Source organism: Lonchura striata, chromosome 1 (assembly GCF_046129695.1).
Source record: "Lonchura striata isolate bLonStr1 chromosome 1, bLonStr1.mat, whole genome shotgun sequence".
Classification (NCBI taxonomy): domain Eukaryota; kingdom Metazoa; phylum Chordata; class Aves; order Passeriformes; family Estrildidae; genus Lonchura; species Lonchura striata.
The window spans coordinates 107,932,319-107,957,395 of NC_134603.1; the positions used below are offsets into that span (position 1 = coordinate 107,932,319).

A 25,077-nucleotide genomic window follows, 5' to 3' on the forward strand; every position below is an offset into this window, starting at 1 on the left:
TTTTTTCTGGGAAGAAAGCTTATCGTCTCTTAAACAGCTATAGAATTTACTATCCTAAAAATTTATTCTAAATACTCGATTTTGCTTCAAACTATACTACAGTACAGTATAGAACTATAGGTATTCTTCTATAGAGGTAACTTTTTTTGGCATCTTGATTTCAGAATTCTCTCTCAAAATTAGTTTCAGAATGTTTTCCCATCAAGTGTTTCATATTTCGGAATTCCTTCTGGGCCATTTAGGGAATAATCTTGAACTCAATCCCAAATCAGCCTAGTAGAAGTCCATGTCTCTTTTCAAATCTACACTCTCAGCTTTGAAATGTGTTTGATACATCTTTAACAGCTATACACTAGTGTATGGAAAAAGGAACATCTCAACCGTCAAATTCACCTTCCTGGGAAGGAAAACCAAGCAAAATAAAACCAATCTCAATTTGTTCCAATGATTCATTTAAACAACAAACTGATGTTTACTACCTCATTTGCTGTCTTCAATAAATGACAGCAGTCCCTTTTTAACACAGCTCTACGAAGCAACAGTGGTCAACGTATCAACTGTCCTCAAAAGCTTAAAAATATAAGTTTTACTGTATTGTAGACAAAAAAGGCATATTCATGTGACTTTAGGTTCAACATAACTCCAGAAAATTCATACTCTTGTGCAGTACCAAACTGAGTAAAAATATTTCGTGCAGGATAGAGCAGAAGATGCCAGTTACCATATGCTTGTTATTTCCCCATTCCCATCACTTATAAATCTTTCAATTTGATGCATTTGTTCTAAAATCAACACTCTTTGCAACTGCAAGTGTACTACAGAATACATTTTTACTTTTCAGATATGCTGGCAGGTCTAAGGACTACAGATTCTTAGGTAAAAATGTGTGTAATTATAAAGCTACACACCACTTTCAGAAAAGTAGAGTGTACCACAGAAGTAGCTGATTTTTAACACAGTAACAAGTTCACATCAATATTAGAATAATTTAAAATAACTCAAGGCCTATCAGGCTGAACACAGGAAAATATATATATGAACTTGGGAAAAAAGTATGGGAAATCACAAACATAAAATTAGAAAAGACTTGATAGAAGTGAGTTTGCATAACCAGCTGGATGTTAGGCAGCCACATTTTTGTTGCTCATTTTTACTGTATTGTGTTTTTATTAGACCACTCTTGCAGCAAACATTTTCATACTAGTATCATGTTTAAAACTGAGCATCTGCATGCTTAAAGTTTCTCGCAAAGGTTAGTAGCAGCATACAATGCATTCAAATAAAAATTATTGGTAACACTGTAAGAGTTTCACATAGGGTTAAGAATAAAAACAGTAATTCAGACAAAAACCTTTGAGCTCCAAAAAGAGCGAAGCTGGTCCTGCAGTGCTGGCTTGACTGTCTGAAAGTTTATAAAAACAAAATCCACTAATTGAAAACCTTTCCTTTTTCTTTGTTTTTACACAAAACAAAAATAACAACCCAAATTCAAAAATTAAGACAAGCAATTTTCTACTAATGATGATTTCTGCTTGCAAAGTAAGCCTAAATAGTCTTACCTTCAGACTAGGTGTCTGGGTCTGGTCAACAGTAAATCTCATTAAAATACTGAACTGGAGGTCATTTGGAAAAGATTCCCTGTAAACAAACAAAATAATGTTATGTTAGATTTTCTTTTACAAACTGTTAAGAGGCACCAAATAAGCCCTCACCCTTCTCAGTAAAGCTGAAACTGCTACCATTTGCCACTGCGTTTGACCTTTCAGAAACATTTACCTAGCATGTTAAGGACAAGATTCAAGGAATTCCTGCTATGAAACAATTATAGATAGAACAGATAATATAAGTAATGTGGAATGATATACTAGAATTCTGATTCTAAATCAGGCTAAACTAGTGAAGTCTGGGGAGAAGGAAGGGAAGACAGAAAGCAAATCCGTTATTACCATAACATCTTAAAAGTTAAAGCTGACAGAGGAATATTCTAGTGAAACTTTCACAGCAAAATAAAGAAGTGCAAACACAATTTCTACATCACTGAACACAAGGTGAGACAACATACATGGTTCAAATGCACATTCTGGAATCAAGTAAGTAGTATCATATCAATTGTTCAGCACTGAGGACTCAAACCCTTTCAAGTAAGACTCATTTCATGAAACCAAAACGCCAAAGCAACAAGGTTTAGTAAAATTTCAAGATCTGTCATGAGCTGTACATTTTTCCAGTAATAAACAGCACATCAAAAAAAAAAAAAAAAATAAAAGCAGCAAAGCCCTTGAGAATAGCTAACACCTATGTTATTACTGCTTTTTAAAGAGTCATTACACATTACCTTGTGACATCAAGTGCCTTCTGAACTTTTGCTTGTACAGACCCAAGCAAATCAGCACCCATTTTTTTCAACAGCTGTGTCAGCAATACAAACAGCCAGTCCTGCAGATCTTCTTTATGGACCTGGATGAAGTCAACCAGTGTCTCCAAAAACATACTGAACACCTAAAAGGCAGAAGAAGATGGAAAAAGGGTAGGATGGGGCAAAAGAGGAAACGACACTGACGTATGCCGAACTTACAAACGAAGAAAGCAGTAAGGGAATCAGAGGCAGAGAAAGGCAGTGTTTTGCAGCCAAGCGGGAAAAAAAGAAAAAAATAAAGGAAAAGAAAGAAATCTGCCTTGCTTTTTCATTGGATTTTGATAGAAGAGTACATTGGAAATGTTAGCCGACTTCTGTAGAAGTTTAACAATTAGGTATTCCATGCAGTTTCGTCAAGAAAAGGAATGCTTACTGTGATGGCTGGCGCAACCTCAATTTTTCCAGTAAAACTTAAATTTTCACCCTCTCGAGCTCTATCATTAAGTTGATTTGTCACATTCCTCAGAGACTACAAAAACACTTTATCTTTAAAACCAAAAAAGCTGCTAGAATTCTTTAACAAATATTAATTGTAAATATCTGCATTACTAAATACTGCAAAATCATGACAGCTGGCCAATTCCTTTACAGAAACTACTTGTAGAACAGAACAAGCTTCTTCTACTATTGCAGGTATCCCAACACAAAATTATTAACCACAGTAGGGAAGAAAAGCCACAAGAGATTTCAGATTGGCAGGTGTTTAAAATACAGAAGTACTTTCATTTTTTTGAAAACATACTATCCATTGTCTTCTTTTCAACAAATAATGTTGAAAAGACTGCATTAGGTAAAAAAAAACCCAAAACAACAAAAGCAAAAGAACCAAAACCACATATTTTTTAATTGGACTCACATCAGGAAGGAGGACTTTTTTTTGGAGGGAAGGGGTCAAGGAGGGTGTGACAAGTAAGTTTGTTTAAACAGCTCTTTTAATATATCTCACTAGTTTTATGTTTTTTCCAGACCTAAGAGTGAAATCAGGATGTATACACTCTCTACTTGTGTGGCCCATGGGTTTCCTGTTTCCCTGACATGAAAAATTGGTGTTTGAGCTGAAAAGGTTCCTTCACAACCCACGCTCCAGCACAGAGTTGGGTACAGAAGCATTGCCGTGGTACAGAGAGGGCTGGGCAGATTTTGCCTCCTGAGTATTTATGACATGGGTGCAAGCTTAGAAGTGGCTGGTGCAGAGCAAGGGCTGGAACCCCACATCCTTCTGCAGCTGACCTGCCTTGTCATTAGGCCAAATTCAGCTGCTTCTGTGAGAGTGGAAAACCCCAGATTGTGATCACACCTCACATAGCTCCACACACTAGGACATGGAAGCAGACTTTCTTCCACAGCACTGATGCAAGTAAGGAGGAGCTGGCATATACTGCTGCATGCCTTCTTCACTGAGGAAATTTGATGGCTTTTCATGTTGATCATCAAGTCAGGGAAAGCATATTCACACCATAAAGTGGAAAAAAATCCATAAAAGTAGCTCTTAAAGAAGTGCCTTCAAATTTACACTAGAAATAAAAAATAAGCTTAGATTCATTTTATCAGGAAAGGTTGGACCAGATCATCTTTGATGCTCCCTTGCAATCAGGTATTTTATGACTCTTTCAGGATCTACTGGAGACTTGGGGAAATTTTTTAATAGATATCCTAAATACTAAATATCCATGTTAGAAACAAAACAATACAAATCGCTACTCCATATAAAGCCCATCAGGAATAGCTATTTTAATTATTTCCCTTTTGGGACAAATTATATTAAAAATTGGGAAAAAAGTTGCCAACTTCTGGGTTGTCTATGTAGATGTATATTCAAGTCTGAGGTTTCAAAATTATCCTGCCAGTAGTGGGACAAGACTTTTATGTGCAGGACTGGAAACAACCTGTCTCAGGCTAACCTGAAACAATACATAATTTTGTGGATTCACAAACAGTAACCACAGTTATAAGACAGAGGCAAAACCAAACCAATATGTATTTTCTGTATTGTAATATGAAGTCTTTAGCTTTCACAGTCCTAAAGTAAGGGGAAAATAGACTTAGGCAAACAAATTCTGGTGCTATAAAGATTACATTGTATGTGTATGTGGGGATGTCTCACAAAATCCTTCAAATTGAAGTACACAGCTCAGCAGAATTTAAACCTGTACCTGTTTATTTGAGTTTGTAGACCCTGACACACATGGCTTTTCCATTAAAACATGGTAGGCCAAACAAACTGGTTACAAGCTCTGACTTGATGGAGTAATATGGACTTCTTATGACACTTCAAACATGTAAAGTGGCTTAAACTGAAATAATTATAAATTGAATTATGATTCACTATGGCAAAAGTACTGAAGATCCTGTGCTGATGTTTTAGCCGTTTAAAATACACATAATTGAGGACTCAGCTTTGTTTTCAAGCTTTGTTTCATTTACCACAGAGGATGTCTAGAGAAAGGTAAGTAATTGTTGCATTTAAAAAAAAATAGTTAATACATCATTTTGTCTCAGCATGAAGAATTTAAGAAGGCTGAAAGAGCATTTAAGGTAAAGGATGAATTTGGAATGGAAAATGGAACTCAACTATCTGTATGTTGAAGAATGTATGTGGATACTGCAAAAATTGCAGTTTCCATTTTTATGATGCAAACTGAAATTCTGAAATCAACCATCTAAAGCATCATAATAATTTGACAGTGGAAAAAAATAAATAGATATGGAAATAATTATAAGTGATCTACCCCTAAAGTGAATTTTTTTCAGATGTGCCAACCACCACAATATAAAGCAGGAATGCATAACCAAACAATGTCAGTTAATTAGTAGATAAAGCACATCTCGAAAATTTACCACACATTTTACTATTTGTTTATAGCATTTTATGATTGCAAAAGGCTTGACACTGCATGAACTCTTTGGGGAAGAAAAATAGAGAAAAGGGGTTAATTGCACATTCATGCAAATAAGGTTAGGCTTCCAACAAATATTGAACCAACTTACTCTCTAAAGAGAGTTCCAACACAGGGGACAGCATGCAAAACGAAACAAAAACAGAACAAAACAAAACAAAACAACAAAAAAGGGAAAAAGATAAAAACACACAAATTAGTGGCCATCAATACGAAGTTCCTGTATGGAATATAAACCAAATAAAACAAAAAAGGTACTTCAAAATTTTTATGACAAATTTAAGTAACTTTATTGGGATACCCAATATAATTTTAAAATAAGCACTTGGCACGTCCTTTAAGTCATTTTCCCATTTTCTCCTTCAAATATTATTATTAATTATTACTAATTCTATGTAATTCCCTCCATCCAGTATCATGCTGAAGTAAACCTTATAAATTCCCACGAAAGTGATGACAGAATAATTCCTATAGACACTTGAGTCTTAAGATGAGATTTATGTAGGCGTATGTGTGTGATAAAAAAAAAAAAAAATCACAGCTCATGAACTCTTAATACTTAAAGGGTTCTTCTGATAACATATTGATAACTATTAATAGTTTTGCAACATTAAAAAGCAGGCAAGGTTTCAGTGACCAGAACAGCTGTACCACAGGTTACAGGCCAGAGTTTCTTGAAGCTACATTATTTCATATCACAGTGGCCAGCAAACAGAACAATCAAATAGAATAAGTCAATATAACATTTTAAAAGGCTTATTTAAAAGGCAAAATGTTCTTCTGACATATACACCTAAAGCTTGGAACATTTTCATTATCCTTCCCTGGTTCCCATGCTACACAAAAATCTCCACAGTAGCTCTGACATATGCCTTGCTGAAATATTAATTACCACAGAACAAGCACAATTAAACCAAGCTGCTATTAACAACTTGGTCATTACTTCATTTAAAAAGTAAATATTCCAGCAATATTTCAATATTTAATATTCTTTCCTCTGCTTTGACTTTTCTTTTTACGTAACGTTTCCTTCTTTTTAACTGCTTGGTTTAGGTCTTTTCTTCTGGATCTCAGCAGTATGTGATCTATTTAATACCACGTTGCTGTTGGCAGTGCAAGTTATTTCCAAAATACATGGAGTCAGAGATAGCAGCTGTCACTTCTTCCAACAGGAAAAATAAAGAGGACAGATGAACACTAAAGTTAACCTATCAAGACCTCTCATCACTCTGAATTTAATTTTCCATTGCAGCAATAAGGAAGACTTAAAAAATATGTAAAATGTAGTGCATAATCACAGTAGTTTTTTCAGGATTCTTCTGGGAAAAGTCAATACTTCTGAAATAATACCCTATTACTCATTTATTGTTATAATTTTATCAATTCCAAAATACAAAGTGCGACATGTTATACTCAACACAAAAGATACCACTTCTTCCAAGCAAGCCTATAATTAAATAATATATAAACTTATGTGGGTTTTTTACATTATTAAATTTTTAGGCTCCTTCCTTACCTGCAGTCCTTCTGCCATAAGAAACTGCAACATTTAATCAAGCTGTAGTAGTAACCCACATCCCACAAAACCTAAAAATACTATAATGCAAAGTAACTCACTTTAAAAGATTTTAACTGCCTTAGAAAACAGAAGCATTATTTTCCTTGTTATATCATTCATACTGAGTCATTACCTAAGTAAAATGGAATAACACATCTCATTTTCTTTTATTATAAAGTTATCTGATTATGGATGATTTAGTCAGAAAACTTTATTTTTAACTTAGATTACTGCAGAGCCTCTTCTTCTAATTGAGAGAAAATCTATACTTGTGTTGAAGTGGCCTCTGTAAACAACAACTTCCTAAAAACACAGATTTTGAGCACAAAACACTTAACTACTTCAATGCATTTTATATTACATTAACCTTCACTTTATTTCCATGATCCTGCAGAATAAAGGAGAAAATTATCTAGTTCAAAACTCTAAATTAAATTGAAATGTGATACCATTAACTACTTTTGCTTATGAAATTTTACATATGCAAATATAACTGATGTAATTTACCATAACTGTCTTTCTTTTAATTTATGTTTTCAGACATTTATTGAAAGTAAGAAAGACATACACATACCTTACTGTGAGGATCAGCAAACATTCTTGTGAAGATCTCACACAATCTTTTCAACTCAACACGACTGTCAAAATGACAATAATAAATTAGTCAACTCCCTTGCTAGTTCTGCTAGAACACTAATGCATAGCAATCAGTGAAATCAAGGGTAAATATTGAATCAAATAATCTAGTAAACTAAGGAGAGGAAACCATTTTGTTCGAGACATGGGTAAAATTGTAATAGCTTTCATCTAAAATGAGACTTTAAATCTATAAATGTCTCTTTTAAACTGTCCCATATATTGTACCATACTTTCATAACAGTGCTGATACTGAAAAAGGTGTTATTAGTAGAGAGTAGTAAAAAATTTCTTCTGAATAAATACCCCCAGAATTATAGTAATAATAAAAAAAAAATTGTCTTCTACTGATAGTAGATGGAAGCATCTTAAGAACCTTCTGTATGGCAAGAATTCTCAATTTTGAATTTCCTACATTCACTAGTATATAAATACACATTAGTAGCCTAAATAGAGAAAAGCTTTCTTGTTCCTTCCCCATCTTACTCTCAAAGACAACACCCTGCCTACCACCAACACAGAAACAAGATGTTTCTTTATTGAGATGTCATCCTACCTCAGAGTTCTCTGGTTCTTCAGTAAGTTCTGCAGGCCTAGAAGGCCTTCTTTCCTCTCTGACCAGTTGGTGCTGGCACAGCGGTTCAGGACTTCAGCCACATCTTCTGTCTGCCTCATGTAGGTTGGTATGCTCCCATTCCTGGAGCTGTAGGACCTTTCTGAACAGGCACTTGATGCGTCGCTGTTGGCATCATCATCTGAGTACATCCCGTATGATTCGTATCTTCTTCGCACGGGCTTCTTCTATTGTACAGAGACACCCCAGATCAGCATTGATTCTCAAAGGGGTGATACAATATATCAATAATGGATTGAGAGACCAACAGTTTCAATAACTGGTGCGACCCCTACTCCCTGCAGTGACAAATGGCTCCAACCATTCAGCAGGTCAAACCAAGTTAATGAAAATATTTTGAAGTATAGCTTACATAGTACTCCAAACATAAACCCAAAGCAAATGGAGAGAAGACATATGTTTGACGAAACATTTAACTTTTAGGTCTTTTTCAAGAACCCATAAAATTGCATAACAGGGTCACAAAAGACTGTTGCAAGTTAGTTATTTCATTTGATATCTTTATATGTGTTACAGAATTTAAGATTCCGAGGTCTACACATATACTGACATTTTAACTCATTTTGTATCAAACATGTTAATAGAAAAATATTAAACTATTAAAGAAGAAAAATAGTTTCTATACCTTAGTCCGTATGTCTCCTAAGAGCTGTTAGCAGTAAATTATTGAAAAGAAACAGAAATTGAAAACAGGAAGGTAAGGCATAGCAGCACTGTGAGTAATAAACTTCCTGCCACTGGACAACATATAGTCTTACTGTAAATTTTATTCTTAGCTCTCTGTGTCTGATTAGCACACCACACATAGTCAAGAAGTAGTTTGATAAGCTTCCATTCCCAGTAAAATATTACCTAGCATGGGCAGGTTGATCACAAAGACTTCTCTGTCAAAATCTTTGTGTCTTATGCAGTGATATTTGAGCATGAACATATTAACTTAACACATGCAGTCAATTATTACTTAAGTACAAAACCTTGATTTGAACTATTTGTTTAATATCTAAATTTTGTCATTGCAACACTTACAGTCAATGGTCTACAAAAAAACTGATTACATAATGCAAAATTCTAAATCTCCTAAAACAAAAAAAAAAAACAATCCAACAAAACAAAACACAACATACCAAAGGTCAGAGGGGAAAAAAAGCTATTTATCCTAAAATGAAAAAAAACCCCACACACCTCTGTAAAGCAGCTCTTGCCATTCAAACTTTGGAACTGAAGTTAGCATTTAAAAACTCAGTTCCATTACATACTCAAGCAGTAGTAAAAGCAATCATTTTCCCCTTAATTACCACTGCCATTCACACAGGGTTCTCGTTTTTAACCATGGAATAGCTTAAAGGATACCACAATATTAATCGCAAATTAATCAATACAACAGGTAACAAGGAGGCTTACTGTCAACAGAATGAGCATACATTCATGTGTAAGAGAATAACTGAAGGGAAAAACCACAGAGATATTAAGTGTTTTGGAAAAGAGACATCATAAGGAAAACAAGGATTTTTCAGTAAATGAATCTGAAATGCCAAGGATGGTATTAAAGTAGAAGACAAAATATGGAAAGATTTCCATTATTGCTGCATTTTATACAGATCTTAAGCAGAAGACTGACACCTCTTTGGCTTCACCACCACTAAAACTGGCTAAGTATTTTTCATAACATAAAAAAGAGTAACACAATCTGGAATATTTTTGTATTTATATGATGTAAGTCAGAACTCTGTATTCTACCTTTTAAAAATACCATTATGAGTGTGAATCTTCAATCTATCAGAAAACAGTAAGGGTATTTATTACCATATTTCCATCTACATGGACCTATTTGTACAGGACACCTGTACCATTTAGAGCATGGCAAGGAACCAGGCATGCAAGTACTACAATAATAAAATGTTGCAGTTCTTGATCCTTCTTTGTAATGTCAGACTCTAGTTAAAATATACAAACCAATTTTCCTCTAACATTTCTAGCAGCATCATGATATTCTGGATCCAGGCAATGCAAACCAGTTTCTCTGGAGAAGCTTTATTGCTTCAACAAAGCAGGACATATTCAAGCCTCAAGAGCAGTCATTGGTAACATGACTTTCTCCTCAACTTCTATTCTTACTACATAATTTGCCCAGGAATTTTGAAAACTAACAGGCTACTGGAAGTACTGAAGATACTCTTTGTGATGCATCTGTGTGGAGAGGACCATAGCACAGGCTATCCAGCTATAGCCAGAAAATTTCCATGTCCCATGGACTGTTTTTCTATTGTTCCCTACTCCAAAATCCAGACTGACTTTCAGTTTACAAACCAGCATTAGCCATTAATACTGAAAACTTTTAGCAAGTTTGTAATAAGAGAAAGGGTAAAATGCATGCAACTTCACCATGACCTCTTATCAAAGATTTCCCAGATATTCTGATCTCTACGCCTGTGAAGGCACACAAATTTTAAACTATTATGTCAAGAAAAAAGTACTGACCAACAAATCAATAAATAATCATACTAAGAATATGACAGAATTCTTCAGATCTTGAAATTTTGTTTCTCTATTCAGTTCTGACAGTAATTTAGAGTCTAATTTGTAGCTTTTTACCAACTTTCCAAATAACTTTTGCTTAAACCAGAGAAATAACCATTTATTTAAAGCATTCTGGTAACTAGAAAACAGATACTTACACATATTTAATGATATGCAAATAGCATATAATAATTGATAAAAAATTATCTGATACATAGTATCAGTATTTTAAATTAACCTAGGATTTCAGCTTGCTTATGTAAATATCAGGATAGAAAAATACTTCATGCGTTCAGTTTGGCTTACAGGGGCAGGAAGGCAGAGGAGCCAAACCCACCCTTTTAAAGAACAGTATAGCTTAAGAAAGAGAATAAACAGTTTTAACTAGGTGTAACATTTTGAAAACAAAAGAAAACAAAAACTAAACTTATGAGATACTACCTGCTGTGCTGGTTTTGACTGAGCTAGAGTTAATTTTCTTCACAGTGACTGCTGTGGGGCTGTGTTTTGGATTTGTGCTCAGAGAGTTGATAATATAGAGGGGTTTTGTTATTGCTCAGTAGGGCTCATACAGAGCTGATATCTTTTTGCTTTTCTTACTGCCATGCTGCACAGGAAGCTGGGGGTGCATGGGAGAGTGGGAGGAGACACAGCCAGTACAGGTGACCCAAACTGACCAAAGGGACATTTCAGACCATGTGAAATCATGCTCAGTATATAAAGTGGGGGGAATGTGTGGAGTGATGGTGTTTATCTTCCCAAGTCAGTTCTGTGTGTGATGGGGCCCTACTCTGCTGGAGATGGCTGAACACCTGCCCGCCCATGGGAGGCAGTGAATCAATTCCTTGTTTGGCTCTGCCTGGGTGCATAGCTTTAGCTTTCCGTATTAAACTGTCTACCCCCACACACAAGTTTTCTGGCTTTTACCCTCCTGATTCTCTCTCTCAGTGGTGGGGGAGAGAGAGTGGCTGTGTGGGGCTTGGCCGCCCAGCCATCATTTTCTCTCTTCACCATTGATCTCACCTGCTGTCAGACAGAAAAACCTTTAAATGGCACTCAGACTTCTGGCAAGCAAAGGCCTTTAGCTGTCATCATTCCCAGCTGTAACAACCCTACAACCTGTCCTGAAGTTGTTCTGGCTTTTGTGAGAAATTGCTGGTTAGTTATACCTGCTCAAGAGGCTCCTTGGGCCACTTCAACACTGTTGAATAGTCCAAAACTGTTTCCTGTCTATCATTAAAAAAAAGCATGCTTCTCAAAAGTTAAAACTTCTGTAGGAAATGAAAATTCCAATACTTGCAGCTCCACCAACTCAGTTTCTTTTCTTTTTTTCCAAGAAGCTGATAAAACAATAAATGTAACCTAGTCTGTAACCTAGATAAATGTGTGATTCTTACCAAAGCATCTGCTACAGCTTCCTCCACGTCAGAACCTGTGTTCAGAACTCGCATAGCACTGACTGATGATGACAATCTACTTGACTGACTAATTCCAAAGCCAGTACCTGTTACAACAACAAAAATAAATACAAAGAATTCAATCAGAATAGAAAGATGGGATGTAAATATCACACTCACTTATAAAAACCCAAGCAGAAGAAAAGCATTTGCTTAGCATTTTTAATAAATTATGCACTGGATAAAGTAACTGTTTTCATTCTGAAGTCTTTAGTGGTACAGACAAAAGTAAGAATTCAAGTAAAAAGCCAGTCACCTACAAATGTTCTGTTCCAACATCACATGGAAAAACCCCTACAGAACAATGGTTTTATGTGAAAGAAGCTTAGCTTTTTCAAAAAGTTAATGTCTTCTTCATTTTGGGTTTTTGTTTTCATTTAGAAAGAAAGCACATACAATAGGAAGACTATTGAGACTGTTGATTAGAAAACTACATGCATAAAGAATGCTCTACAAATACTAAAAAATGGAAAACTAAAAAAAGTTCTTCTGCAAGTAAAAAAATGTTGTTAAGGAAAAAAAATTATTAACACTGGAGGATGAGGGTGGAGACAAAATCTAGCAACATAAACACATCTATCTGGATTATTAAAACCACAAAATTCAAATTAATATAAATAACACTTTCTAAAACTGAACTATGAGAATAACCAAGTGGGTGGGAAAAAAAAAAATCCAGGATGACTGCACAGATGACAGCAAAGGGTACTCATCCTTCACCTGTGGCCCCATAAGCATCAGGAGCGTAGAGGGCACCAGTTGATCTGGAGTGATGTCTGGAAGCTGCAATAACAGGATTATATAAACCCTATCTATGACCATGGAATCAAAGGGCTGCAATAGCTGCTCAGACGAACAAGAGAATATTTATCAAAAAGATTCAGCTTAAGCACAAGAAACTGAGTATTAAACAGAAGCAAAAATCTTCAGAGGAGTTCTTTGATTATACCAAATATGATTATATAGGTTTATGTACACTGGACATTTCATGCATAATTTTTTTTAAATTTACAAGATTAAGAGCAGGGTAAAAGCAAGTACATTTCAGTTCAAAGAAGAAAAGGTGCACAGACACACATGCACATACACACACACAAACAAAATGATCAGAAATACCTAAAAAGTTATCAGTCCACTGATAATGGTCTTGCATTGTGGACTTAACTAATTTCTGCGTGCTCCAGTCAGAGCCAGAGCTCACATATCAAACATTATCAGTAAAAGAGCTTCCTGCACGAACCCGCTGTGTTGACAGCTGACAATTTGTAAACACTTGAATTCTTGCCTATTTGGCAGATAAATCAATCTCAGTAAAAACTCACTACTATGTAAATGCAGTTATAATTATCCAATTATAATTAGAAGTTTAACATAAGCCAGCTAATGCAATTAATAATTCACATATTTACTATTTTATTTAAATAAATAAAAAGTGAAGCTGAAACACATACTAGTTACTACAGCTCATTAAGATTCTTTAATGCAATAGAAACTGGAGATCCTTAAGGATTTCTGAATAAAACTGGGTACCCCACTCCTTATGGCACTTGTATAAAACTGGGTTTTTAGTGATTCTGAAGAAGTTGACTCACCATTGCTAGTATTTTCTGTTTTAAAACAAACAATTTTCAATTTAAGTATGTTTTTAAACAATTCAACTTTTTTCCTCAGTTCACTTAAGTTAGAAATTTATCACCACATAAATGACAATTTTCCACCCACAGTGGCAAAACCCCCAGACAAAATCTTACTATTTAATAAATAACTGTAAATGCAAATATTTTACTCCTTCTGGATATATAAAGTAGCGTGAACAGAAACCAAATCAAATTGATCATCCTTTTCTTTGATCAACAAAGACCATTCAAGATTCTGATTTGAATCATGTATAACAGTTTGGGAAAAACCTTTTAACCTGAATGCACTTCCACAATGATCCTAAGTCCTGTAAAGATCCCAGAAAAAACACTGTCTTTCCACATTAAGTTCTCTACTCCTTACATAAGGTACAGTGATGTACTTTTTTTTCTAACTAATCCTACATGAAGATGTTTGGCTAGGGCATTTTAGTTTGGCATTAATGTTTCATGGAATTGGTTCTTTTTTAGAAAGTGTGTCTCAGCTCCTCCTCATCCTCAGGACTGAGGATGTCACAACACAGACATCACAGCTGACAGCTCTTTAAATACAATCATTAATGGGATAAACCTTCCCCTTACTTTCCATCAACAAGCCCTGAAAATTAAAGGTTCAAGCGAAATTTGAAATATGCTGGATAAGTTTTTAAGACAGTGAAAAAAAGTGCTATATATTGGGTGAAGCCTACCTCATTCCAAAACATATTTTAAAGAATATTCTTTGAACCCCTCAAACTACAGAAATTGTCAAATGTTTACTTTTCCTATTGCATTTTTTTAAAGGATGAATCAAAGTAAGACTTAAATGGACTCACACTAAGATGGACATTATACTAGCCTGATATCTAATAGTGACTATATTTAATGAAAGTGGACACTTCTATATAAATTACAAATCACTTGCTTCTTCATCGCTCTTATCTCCCAGTTTATAACACTATACTGAGACAACATAAGATTACATAAACACTTCATACCAATGTATGCAGAGAAGTAATTACATAGCATTTAGATAATTTTATACCCTAAAGGGGGATAAAATCAATTTTATTTCATTTGTGTTCGTAAGTAAAAATTTTCTGTGCTGACAATGAGAGGAAATACAAGTTACATTCTCCTATTCATCCCAACGTCAAACTACCTCTAGCTACAACAAGCTGAATTTGCCTTATTTCATCTTTCACTTGTACCAACATAACACTGAATGACATTTTAAATAATCCAAATAAAAAGCAATACTAAATGGAATCTTTATTTATTCTCAGTATAATTTCCTTTTTTTTCCTTTTAAATCCATTCTGGATTCCTATACATGTTACTTTGCATTCTCTGTGCTACCAGACAATTCCACCTATTTCACTAATATAGGTACCTGTTTTGATATCTGAATTATAAAATTGAACTACATAAATAAGAATAAAACCTCCAGTGGCATCTATCCCAGCAACACATCTCATGGTATTGCCTGATAAAGACTTCTTAAGATAGCAAGCATACGACCAATTAAAAAACATAAATCTGATCCTAGATGCATATAATTCAATTCAAGCTGTAATGCAGCAAAAGCACAAAGAGTTCTGCAAAATACCATTTTTGAAAGAATGGAAGGTACATGTCTGCTTCAACACAATCTCCTAGCTATGTTTGAAAAAAAAAAGATACAGGTTTCCTAACAGATCCTATATTAACACCTACTTTTAGTATCATTTCCCAATTAATCAGCACCTGGGCAAACTAGCATTAGTTACTGAAACAGCTTTCATTCAATTAATCTGTACTCTCCAATAAAACCATGGCTGGCAGGAAGCCCTAACAGACCAAAACATATGTCCACTGCTAATTAGAAGTACAATAGGGTGCATCAATTTGAGATAGAAACCAGAGATTTACTATTTTCAGACTATGTTTAACAGCTAGTATTATGAAGAACTTAACCATATGCTACGCTGGACAAAGCAAATAAGGATACATACTGAATACTACTTCAGACAAAGGTAACACCATAAAGAATCTGTTTCAGATTCAATTGCATGGAGAGTTTAGTATTACCAAACAAGCAAAACAAAAACCCTAATCCACAAACCCAATATGTAAAAGCACTTTAAGCAAAGTTTACTATCAACTTTGTTGGAATCTTGACAAAGATAAGTAAAGATGAAAAGCTTCCTTAATCCTTAACCAATATGCTATGGTAATTATAAACTAATATCCTTATGCCTCATTGACATTTCAGAAACAGACTGATAATATTGCAAAACCTTGCCATTTCTGTCAGACCAATGAGCTGTTGACCATATAGCTAAGGGGACATAATAAAGTGTATTATCTCCTTACACACTAAAATAATCCATTGACTAGGTAGGTACCTGCACTCAAGTACCCAAGCAATGAGTGCTGCAATGGAAAGAGAAACACATGATTTCAAAAAAATATCAAAAAGCAGGAGCACCTTTTCAAGGTGGCATCTAGACACTACGCATCATACACCTTTCTAGACTCAGCACTTCAGACTAAGCCTAGCAAAGCCTGTGTTTTTCCTGTGTGCAGCCCATTCACACACTGGTCAATCCTCCATCAGGTAAGTGAGGGGAGAGCCAAAGGAAGGGAGAACACGGTGGCCAGCTACAAGCTAAATGAAGGAGGCACGGATTCGTTAGGCGCACGGAAGGAAGGGCAGGGACAGCCATGCACGACAAGGCTCCGAGTACTTACCGAGGGGCGGGAAAGAGCGGACAGGGCTCGTGTCCCTGCTACTTTCACGGCTGGCCTCCCTGCTGCAGCCCTGACTCACACTAGGACGAGGAATGCGGCTGCCTCGCGCTAGTATGATTCAGGGTGCAGACAAACAGCGGCACAAAGGGAGAAGACATAAGAAAAGTTGCAGTTTTAATGCAATTCTGTTGCGCAGTAAGATCAAAGACGCATTTCTAAGAAAAGACATTGATGATTATGTCGCGTTTTAAGTCATAACCCTCTTTACAGATTTTCTTGATTGTGCTGGATTAGTCTAAGTGAAATTTTTTTTTCCACAGCTTAAAATGGAATTTACCAACTTTACAGAATGGTTGAAAGATCCTTTGGAAAGGATGGAGAAAAAACAAGCAACATTGAGTAATGATTCAGAATTTGTGCTCAAGACCAAGTTAATCAACAGCAGCACCAATGAAAAATCCCAGAGCTTAATGAAGAAGGAAAATAAAATTATGTGGCTAAGATAAAAATCAGAAATACAAAGGAAGAACAGCATCAATACCATTCAAATCAACAGATGTTTTCCAATAACATTGTTTGCAATAAAGTGTAATCAAATTATACTGTGAGGCTGAAGACATGTAACCTTCATTTTAGCATTGTAGCATTTACACATGTGCACACACATACATGGAAGACATGAAGTAATGAAGAACATGCTTTCAAAATGGTAACACACATTCATTGAAAGGATATGGGTATTTTGGGCGTGAAGTGAAAAAAAGAGAAGGAAGAAAGAGAGGTGAGGAAAAGAACAACTACAACATTTTGACAAGAAAACCCTCAAATTTTGGCTTCAGTTTAAAACTGTCTTGTGTATCAAAATCTAATCTCACAAAACAGCTACGTTCTAGGATGTAATCTATTTTTTCCATCCACCTATAACTAAATAGCAGCTGTAGATAACCAGCACTTAAAGTAGAAGGGCTATAAAGAAACCAAAAACGACTCTTACCTACAGACAACCTAGAAGGACTAGCTTCTCTACTGCATCCCTGACTTCGTGGGATTTTGCTCCGTTTTTGTGCAGATGCAGGATTCACCAACACTCTCTGAACTCCTGTGTTCATAGTGGAAAGTGTGGTTGTTGTCAAAACTCTTCCAGGAGACCCAGATCTACTGCCAGCTGAAGATAGAATAAATAAATATTAGCAACAGCACAGTGGACAAACAATCATGGTTAAAAAGAAAATAATACCTGGAGTTAGTAGGAAGGTGGTGGCAGACTGAAATGATCAGGAAAAACTTACAAGGTAAAAACATGAAATAGAATGCCTTGGTCCACGTTCTTGTACTGCATACAAGGTAGTTAAAATTATCAATGCAAGGAAGCACTTGACATGGTATTTAGCACTACGTAAGCTCAAAAACCCAAAATTATTATTTCTGGATTTTGTCAAGAGTTCCACGGTCCCTAAAATTAATGTGCTCCTTTATTTTTTTAAGCTATGTGGTCTCACTAACCACATTTTCTATTAATAAAGAAAAGCAAACAAACAAACCTGTCAGAAAGCTGAAGGGAGAAATTTTTAACTAGGATTTCATAATGATCCCAGCTCTTCCATTGCAACCAACGTTAAAATTAATTAATGTGATTTTCCTAACATTTGAAATTTTCTCCCTTGCTTTTAAATGCATAGGGTCTTCAAGGACTATTCTGACATTAAATAAAATGTGACAGAAGACAGAGCATTCATGTACATTTCTGTGGATGTTACCCAACAGATTACAGAAAATCTTCAATTAGTTTTAAACAAGCAAAAAAATTGACTAGGATATATTTAAGTGTCTTAAATTTATGTTAATTAAAACTGTATAGTACAAAGTACTACAGGTGTTCAAGGTACAGTATCACTACCAGAAACCGTGGTCACTTATCTTTAATTTTGATATTTCAGTTACAGAATATTTAAGTTCTACATTCTTAAAAAAGAACTCATTCTTCCCTAACTGTAACTAATTTCTGTCACAAGCTGATATTATTATATTATTTTCAGTTGTACAATTCAAGAAATATGACCAAATAAAAAACAAAACAGAATTTCAATCGAAGACTACACACAGATTTGTACCTTTCCATAATCTTTAAAATACAATCAGGTAACTGTATGACCACAGTGATGCTATCAGATTTACAGACAACATGCAACTTTTCAAGTGAATTTCATGGGTTACTTCTTATGAGCCATGTTGAAAAAAAGATACAAGTTGACTAAAGCTTGACTATATGGGAAAAGAAACAAAATCCCAAACAAAATAAAACATATGTTAAATGAAAGAAGAAATCTAAAAAAATGTACCATGCATATGCTTTCAGATTCATTGTTTGAATTCAAAGTTGAAATGATTATTTAGCAAAATCCCTTTTCCAAACTGTGGGCCTATTCAGCAGAAATAATAAATAAAGTATTATGCAGCCTCGAAAAAAACAAGCACAACTTCTATAGCAACAGAAAAATAAGCAAACCTATAAAACTGCTGTTATGCACAAAATTAAGGTTTTGACAGTTTCTTCACATAAGGGTATTTCAACTTAGATCTGATATTAGTATGCTTTCTTCCTGTTTTGTATCTCTTTGAAACAGTAAAAATATTGCTGAAGGTTTCACTATGCTGCAGACTTGTACATTTTCTTCAATAGGTCAGAAATCTAAAAAAACTTAGTCTTCTCAGAATATTCAGAAGAAATGCAACTTCTTGTTCTAATAATTTATTTAATCTTTCTATAGTCTGACCTGCAAAGTGGACCACTGCAGCATAAACTGACTGAATTAATCTACATAGCCTGAAAATACTATGTTAGTAACAGCACTGGAGCACTGGCATACTCCTCAGTATCACCACTACCAGCAAATCTAAGTGAGCTGAATGATGAATGAAAGATTACAAAGACACTACTCCAAAATTACAAACCCTTGCCATCTCTCCTGCTTTCTACATAAGGTCTGCACTCAATTAAATTACATGCAGCATATGGAAAAAAGCCAGCCAGAATTTCTGCTGAATAGGGTCCTTAAGTGAGGTATGTCAAACAGGTGATCAAACAATGATGTGTACACAAATTCTGTAGACTCTTACCACCAATGGGGTTAGCAGACTGTGATCCTGAACAAGTGTAAAGGCAGGATTAGGGTAGGGATTTATAATCCATGAAGAGGGAGGGAGCAGAGCAGATTAAAAAATGAATGGCAAATGGAAATAAGAAAGCTTTAGTCATTTCACACAGGAAAAAAAGCCACAAGGGGGTTATGCTAAAGCAGTGCTATTAAGTAGCTTCCACAATTGAAGAATTAAACTCAAATGCTATGTACAAAGCAGATGAAGCAAAGCTGCACAAGCAAATTACAATTCTTCAGCTTTCTAATCAACAACTCAACACTGAAGAATTAAATTTCAATTAAGCATGAAACTGCAGCCTGGATATTACTTGAAAAGAATATTACATTGCCAAAAGGCTCAGTAAGTTCAACAGCTGAACAAAAATTACACACAAGATCAAAACTTTGTTTTTTGAGACACAACAGTAAAGGAACTGAGCTGCAGGTGTGGTGGATGACCAAAACAAAAAAACCAAATTCACAATGGCATAACTGAAAAGACTTGCATAGAATTTTTCGTTTTCCTCTTTAAAAGTAATCTTGAGTATAAAAGAAAGAATTTGTTTCCATTCAGAAATTCTTTGAATGTTGACTGTAATACAATTTTAGCAGACCCTGTCAAATTACCCAACAACCAAACAGGAAAGAAGAGGAAAAAAATGCAACCATTTTTTTCCATAGATAAGAATAAAATAATGAAGCATTTATTTTATGTTAATTTAAAGATAGAAGATTAAAGGGCTTTTAAAATACTAAAAAATCTTTTTTGTAAAAGCTTTCAAATTTGCAAGTCTTTCATAAAATGATTTTTGAACAAAAGATAGCTGTAACCCAAAAATTAACAAAAGCATCTGTGCTAGAGTGGTTTAAAAAAAAAAACAGCTTAAATCTAATATGAAGCTATTCTCACATTATATAAGCTGGGGAACTAAAACAATCCCCTGTAGGGAAACATTAAGCATCACCTTCACACAATGCTGTGAAAATTTTCAGTCACATAAAGAAGCATCACTCAAATAGCTGGCATACAGTGCCTGAGAATTCTCCTTTGCCTGTCCATTTGTATTTGCCCTTTTAATGTGCCTTAAAACATCTCAGAATTCTTGTTCTCCCCCACTGACAGATTGTAATGAGCTATTTGAAGCAATCGGTTCTGAACAGAAGTACTAATAAAAGGCTGTAAAGATGCATTCATGCATTTAATTTTCACACATCATCACACGTAGCCAGATCTAGTTATCTCAATATCAATTTACCTCTTTGGACATTAATACTGTGTACACATTTTTTAAAAATCCCTGTCATTATTAGGAAAAATCTGGAAAGGCTTAATTATGCTTCTCTGGATATACAGTCATTTAATGTTATATGACAATGATCATCACTAAAGCATTATATTGCTACCTATAATTTACCCCCTCCCCCAGACATTTATCAAACTTCGTCACTTTTAAAGAATGTACCAAAACTATTCAAAGTACAAAAGTATTTTCAAAAAACTTAATTCCAAACTTTCCTAATACTAATGAAAAAATTGTTACAGACACTGCTTATACATTTTCATAGAAGAGAAAAAGGGATTGGAAGGAACTTTACCTTCCCTCCCTCTTAAATTATTCACATATTCTTTGCTTATGGTACAGTGCAGCAATCTGTAAAACAAGTTTTTGTCCCAGCCAGTAACTACTCACGTTCAGGCTTTCATTTCACAAACACTCCTGGGATTAGAGCATTGTCTAAGCCCTTAAAGGAACTTCTACTAAATTTTAGTATGCTACATTTATCTGTTCACATTGTTTGAAAGCTTTAGTTCAGAAAACCTGCAAACACCAGATCAGGTTATGTAAAACTGAATGGCAAGTACTCTACCAGGAAAAAAACAGCTACTATCTGCTTTTTTAACTTCTAAAATAATTCTATTTACAATGGATGCAGTCACTGCTATGAAGACAAATGCTCCTGCCATTAAACACATTATTAAGGGGTTTTATTAAAGAAAGTGGATATGGTTAGTGATAGAAAAAGAACTGTATTGAAAATTTTAAAGCTGGTAAAATTTACTGGTTTAGAACATGAGATATGACAATTTATACAAGTGGGAAGTTATTTTAAATTTTATTATGCATTTGTCTTCTTTTCATTGATTTAGTTGCATTTCACTTAATTAGACAAAGACAAGAATCTGACAATGCTACAGAGCTTAGTCAGAAAATGTCTGTTGGAGACATTAGATGTGTGGACAAATTGCTGTAGGTCAGCCAGTGCCAAGAGTATGAGGTAATCAGGTCTTTTTAATTAATGACTGAGTGCTTGGCTAGATCAACTTTGGCTACTAAACACACAAAAAAAATTACTGTGGATTAGCTGACACACATTAAACTGCTTGTTTTAACCCCTTGACTCAATACCAGTTCAGTAACTGATTATAAAGTGAGGGGTTACTATTTTTCCTTCATAGAAGAATTAAGTAAAGGCAAGAGATGTAATATAAGATAAAGGAGTTTATATCCAAATGCTACAGCAGTGCCTAGCTTCAAGTGAAAATTAGTATTTCTGGCTAGAAGAAGACTTTTTTAAAAATGGAAAATGAGGTCTCTAGTAACAATGAGGACACCAGTCAGCCTACGACATTCTTCTCTATTACTAGTCCATATTTACTGGCCTTTCATACTGGGGAAGTCAGAAAAGGGGGAAAAAGAATGTTGAGAAGTTATAATTGAAAACAGAATTTAAGGATAGATTTCACTTCCAGCTACATTATCTAATTTAATTGGCAAACTAAGACCTAACCTAGTATTTTGTCCAGAGAAAAAACAACATGAATCAGAAAAGCATGCAAATACCACTGACCCAAAACACTGAAAAAAATACCTTCATTTTGGTCTGGCGATGATGAACCTAAGGCACAGAACAACAACTCAGTATGTAGCTTTTTTAAAAAATATTAACTTTGACTGTAGCCATTGGTCAATGAATATATGCTTAAGCATTTGGCCTCTTTATCAGGTATAACTGATAAACAGAAGTACATACGCTGAGATTGTGACACCACTTTGGTTCGACTCCGTCCTCTGGAATCTGTTTTAGAACTTCCAATACCAACAGAAGGCGTTGAGAGCTTTGATCGTATACGGCCTAGAAAAGACAAATGGCATTAAATCTATTTTTCACAGTCAAGTAGGAAGCAGACCATCAGTAGTATTTACTAATATTTTTTAAAGTTTCTGCATATAAAAGAAGCACAATGTAACTCAACTGGTGACAATTCGCTTGGGATAATTAGTAGAAATTTGAACACCTTGAGGAATTTAATAGCTGAGGAAGCAAGATACTTCTCCTCTGATACTACATGTTTCAGCAAACAATTTGCACATTACACCTTCAACACCCTGGACTGGCTAGCTAGTTCTTTCTTCCAATGTATATATATTTATTACATTAAAAAAAAGGGGAAGTTTACTCAATGCAAACACTAATGTTGCTGTATCAGGTACAGTCTTCTCATGATTACTTAAGCTTGTAATTCTACTTTTGCTGTCATAAAACTACGGAATAGGATTCTGAGCTTTCTTCCTAACTTCACTCCTCTTTTTAGAAATCTAAATACTAGCTTTTTTATTACTGAAGATTCTACTGTTTTCCTGCCCCTGGTCATACAGGCTTCTACAGAGTTTCCCAAACCTTACAGAGCATTTTGCCAATACTAAATACATTTAAGTACTTTTCATGATAACATGATATAAAGAAATACTACTCTCCTCAACAGATAGAAAAGCCAAGCAAGAGGCAAATTAAACCAAGTACCTACAAATAAAACATGAGATGAACTTTTCTCTAGAACACCAAATGGCAAATTCTCTTGGGTTTGGTCAAACCTTTCTGCATTTCTAGCCATGTTCCTTGTAACATCCAGCATATACAAAGAAATTACAAAAGAAAGGAACACCCCAGCTGTCTGAATTATAGCTAACTGAAAGATCATTCATAAAAGAAAAGTGGTGTTGTATATTACATTTCTGAAGGGAACCTCTCAAACAACAGAAAAATGAAATTGAAACCAAACTCATGCTAACCATAATTCTTCTAAGTTGCAAGAACAAACCCCAGAAAGTCTATATAGGTAGGATCTACGGTGGATCTAGCTCAACAAACTGAACGATTTTGAACACAGCATAATTAAAATATTTTCTAAACATGCTGAGTCAATATTTGCCCTAAAAGAATTAGGTACACAGACTGTTATTTAGTTCTAGCCTCTTTAGGCTTTCTACAGCAGGATCTGGAGATAAACCAAATTAATATTATTCATCCAAGTAGGGGGAATAGCCATAGATTAGAGTCTCCAAGAAGAGATCAGGATAAAGGAGGTTATTCACTAAACTATTAGAAAACAATAGGATTAGCAAGAATGGGTAGATTAACTAGCCCAAACTCTACTAGTTATCCCCGTGCAATGGCAGTTGAGAGCTGAGACCGCAAGGCATGTAACTGCATTCTGACTTTGGCCCAAAACCTAGGAATACAGAGTGCCACTATTTCAATACTACATTAAAGTATCACCTGCAACCTGTTTCAGTTTTATCAATGTAAAATAAACCAGTTTGTGTCTGTGAGTTAAATGAATTCATTTGGAGTCTCTACCTCCATTCACTAATGGCAGGTTTATATGTTAATAACAGATCAAAAATTAGCTTCCAAGTCTCACAGAGATGAGTAATAGTAGCACCTGCTTCCCGGAGCATGAACATATTTGATGAAATATTCTGTGACAAGATTTGCTCTAAAAAATGAACGGAAAATAATAAAGCCCCTGTATTTTCACAGTAGAAGTGTTAAGCAATGGTACTTCAGACTGCAGATGAGCAATTAAGAATTAAAATAAAAGCAAAAGAATTTTAAAAATAGTACATGACAACGAAGTATTAGATGCATAAGCTCTTAGCCCATAAGCCCATATCTGTTATGAACCTCCACAAAGCCCGAGAAACACCAAGTTCTACTTTTAAAGCTTCATTTGTATCAATGAAAACATGAAGCTGAAAATATTAGCTAGTCTAACAAAGCAGTTTCTTACCATCTTCAGAAGCTGTTCCTAAACAGAAAAAATAATAAAATACATGATATTCCAAACAATACTGTGTCTTTCAAATTTCTTTTTGAGATTAATATTTGGAATCTTGACAAATTTTATCAAGTCAAGAGAGCTAAAGCTTTTATGTTGCAACTTCATAACTGAACTGAAGGAAAATAAACAGGAAAATATCCATGCTACACTGAGAGCAATTTACAAGAACAAAATGCACATCACTGCCTTTCAAACCACAAAATGTTCAACAGAAGAAAATTACAGCTATGAGATCAGTCAAAAATTTACATACACAGATCAAAATAGACATTAAAAATACTGTAATGCAAGCTCTTCTGAAAATATGACACATACTGTTATACATAACCTCAGAGAAAAACAATGAGACAG

The 25,077-nt window shown here is 34.8% G+C and overlaps 1 protein-coding gene across 28 annotated transcripts in view; it reads right to left on the reverse strand.

The window, feature by feature from the left end:
- The window catches only part of CLASP2 (cytoplasmic linker associated protein 2), a 140,706-nt gene that overhangs the window by 21,231 nt on the left and 94,398 nt on the right, over positions 1 to 25,077 (reverse strand). For 6 of the 28 annotated variants that reach the window (XM_021553196.3, XM_077786462.1, XM_077786468.1 and 3 more), the window contains 14 exons: positions 24,676 to 24,693; positions 22,635 to 22,736; positions 22,473 to 22,499; positions 19,582 to 19,608; positions 17,459 to 17,629; positions 16,465 to 16,572; positions 12,836 to 12,898; positions 12,056 to 12,162; positions 8,767 to 8,790; positions 8,064 to 8,308; positions 7,446 to 7,509; positions 2,336 to 2,499; positions 1,560 to 1,638; positions 1,352 to 1,402 (listed from right to left, as the gene is read on the reverse strand). In XM_021553196.3, coding sequence (XP_021408871.1) covers positions 1,352 to 1,402; positions 1,560 to 1,638; positions 2,336 to 2,499; positions 7,446 to 7,509; positions 8,064 to 8,308; positions 8,767 to 8,790; positions 12,056 to 12,162; positions 12,836 to 12,898; positions 16,465 to 16,572; positions 17,459 to 17,629; positions 19,582 to 19,608; positions 22,473 to 22,499; positions 22,635 to 22,736; positions 24,676 to 24,693 — 1,250 coding nt within the window. The remainder of the gene's footprint in view (positions 1 to 1,351; positions 1,403 to 1,559; positions 1,639 to 2,335; positions 2,500 to 7,445; positions 7,510 to 8,063; positions 8,309 to 8,766; positions 8,791 to 12,055; positions 12,163 to 12,835; positions 12,899 to 16,464; positions 16,573 to 17,458; positions 17,630 to 19,581; positions 19,609 to 22,472; positions 22,500 to 22,634; positions 22,737 to 24,675; positions 24,694 to 25,077) is intronic. The other 22 variants (XM_077786429.1, XM_077786418.1, XM_021553203.3 and 19 more) reach the window with 15 other exon arrangements.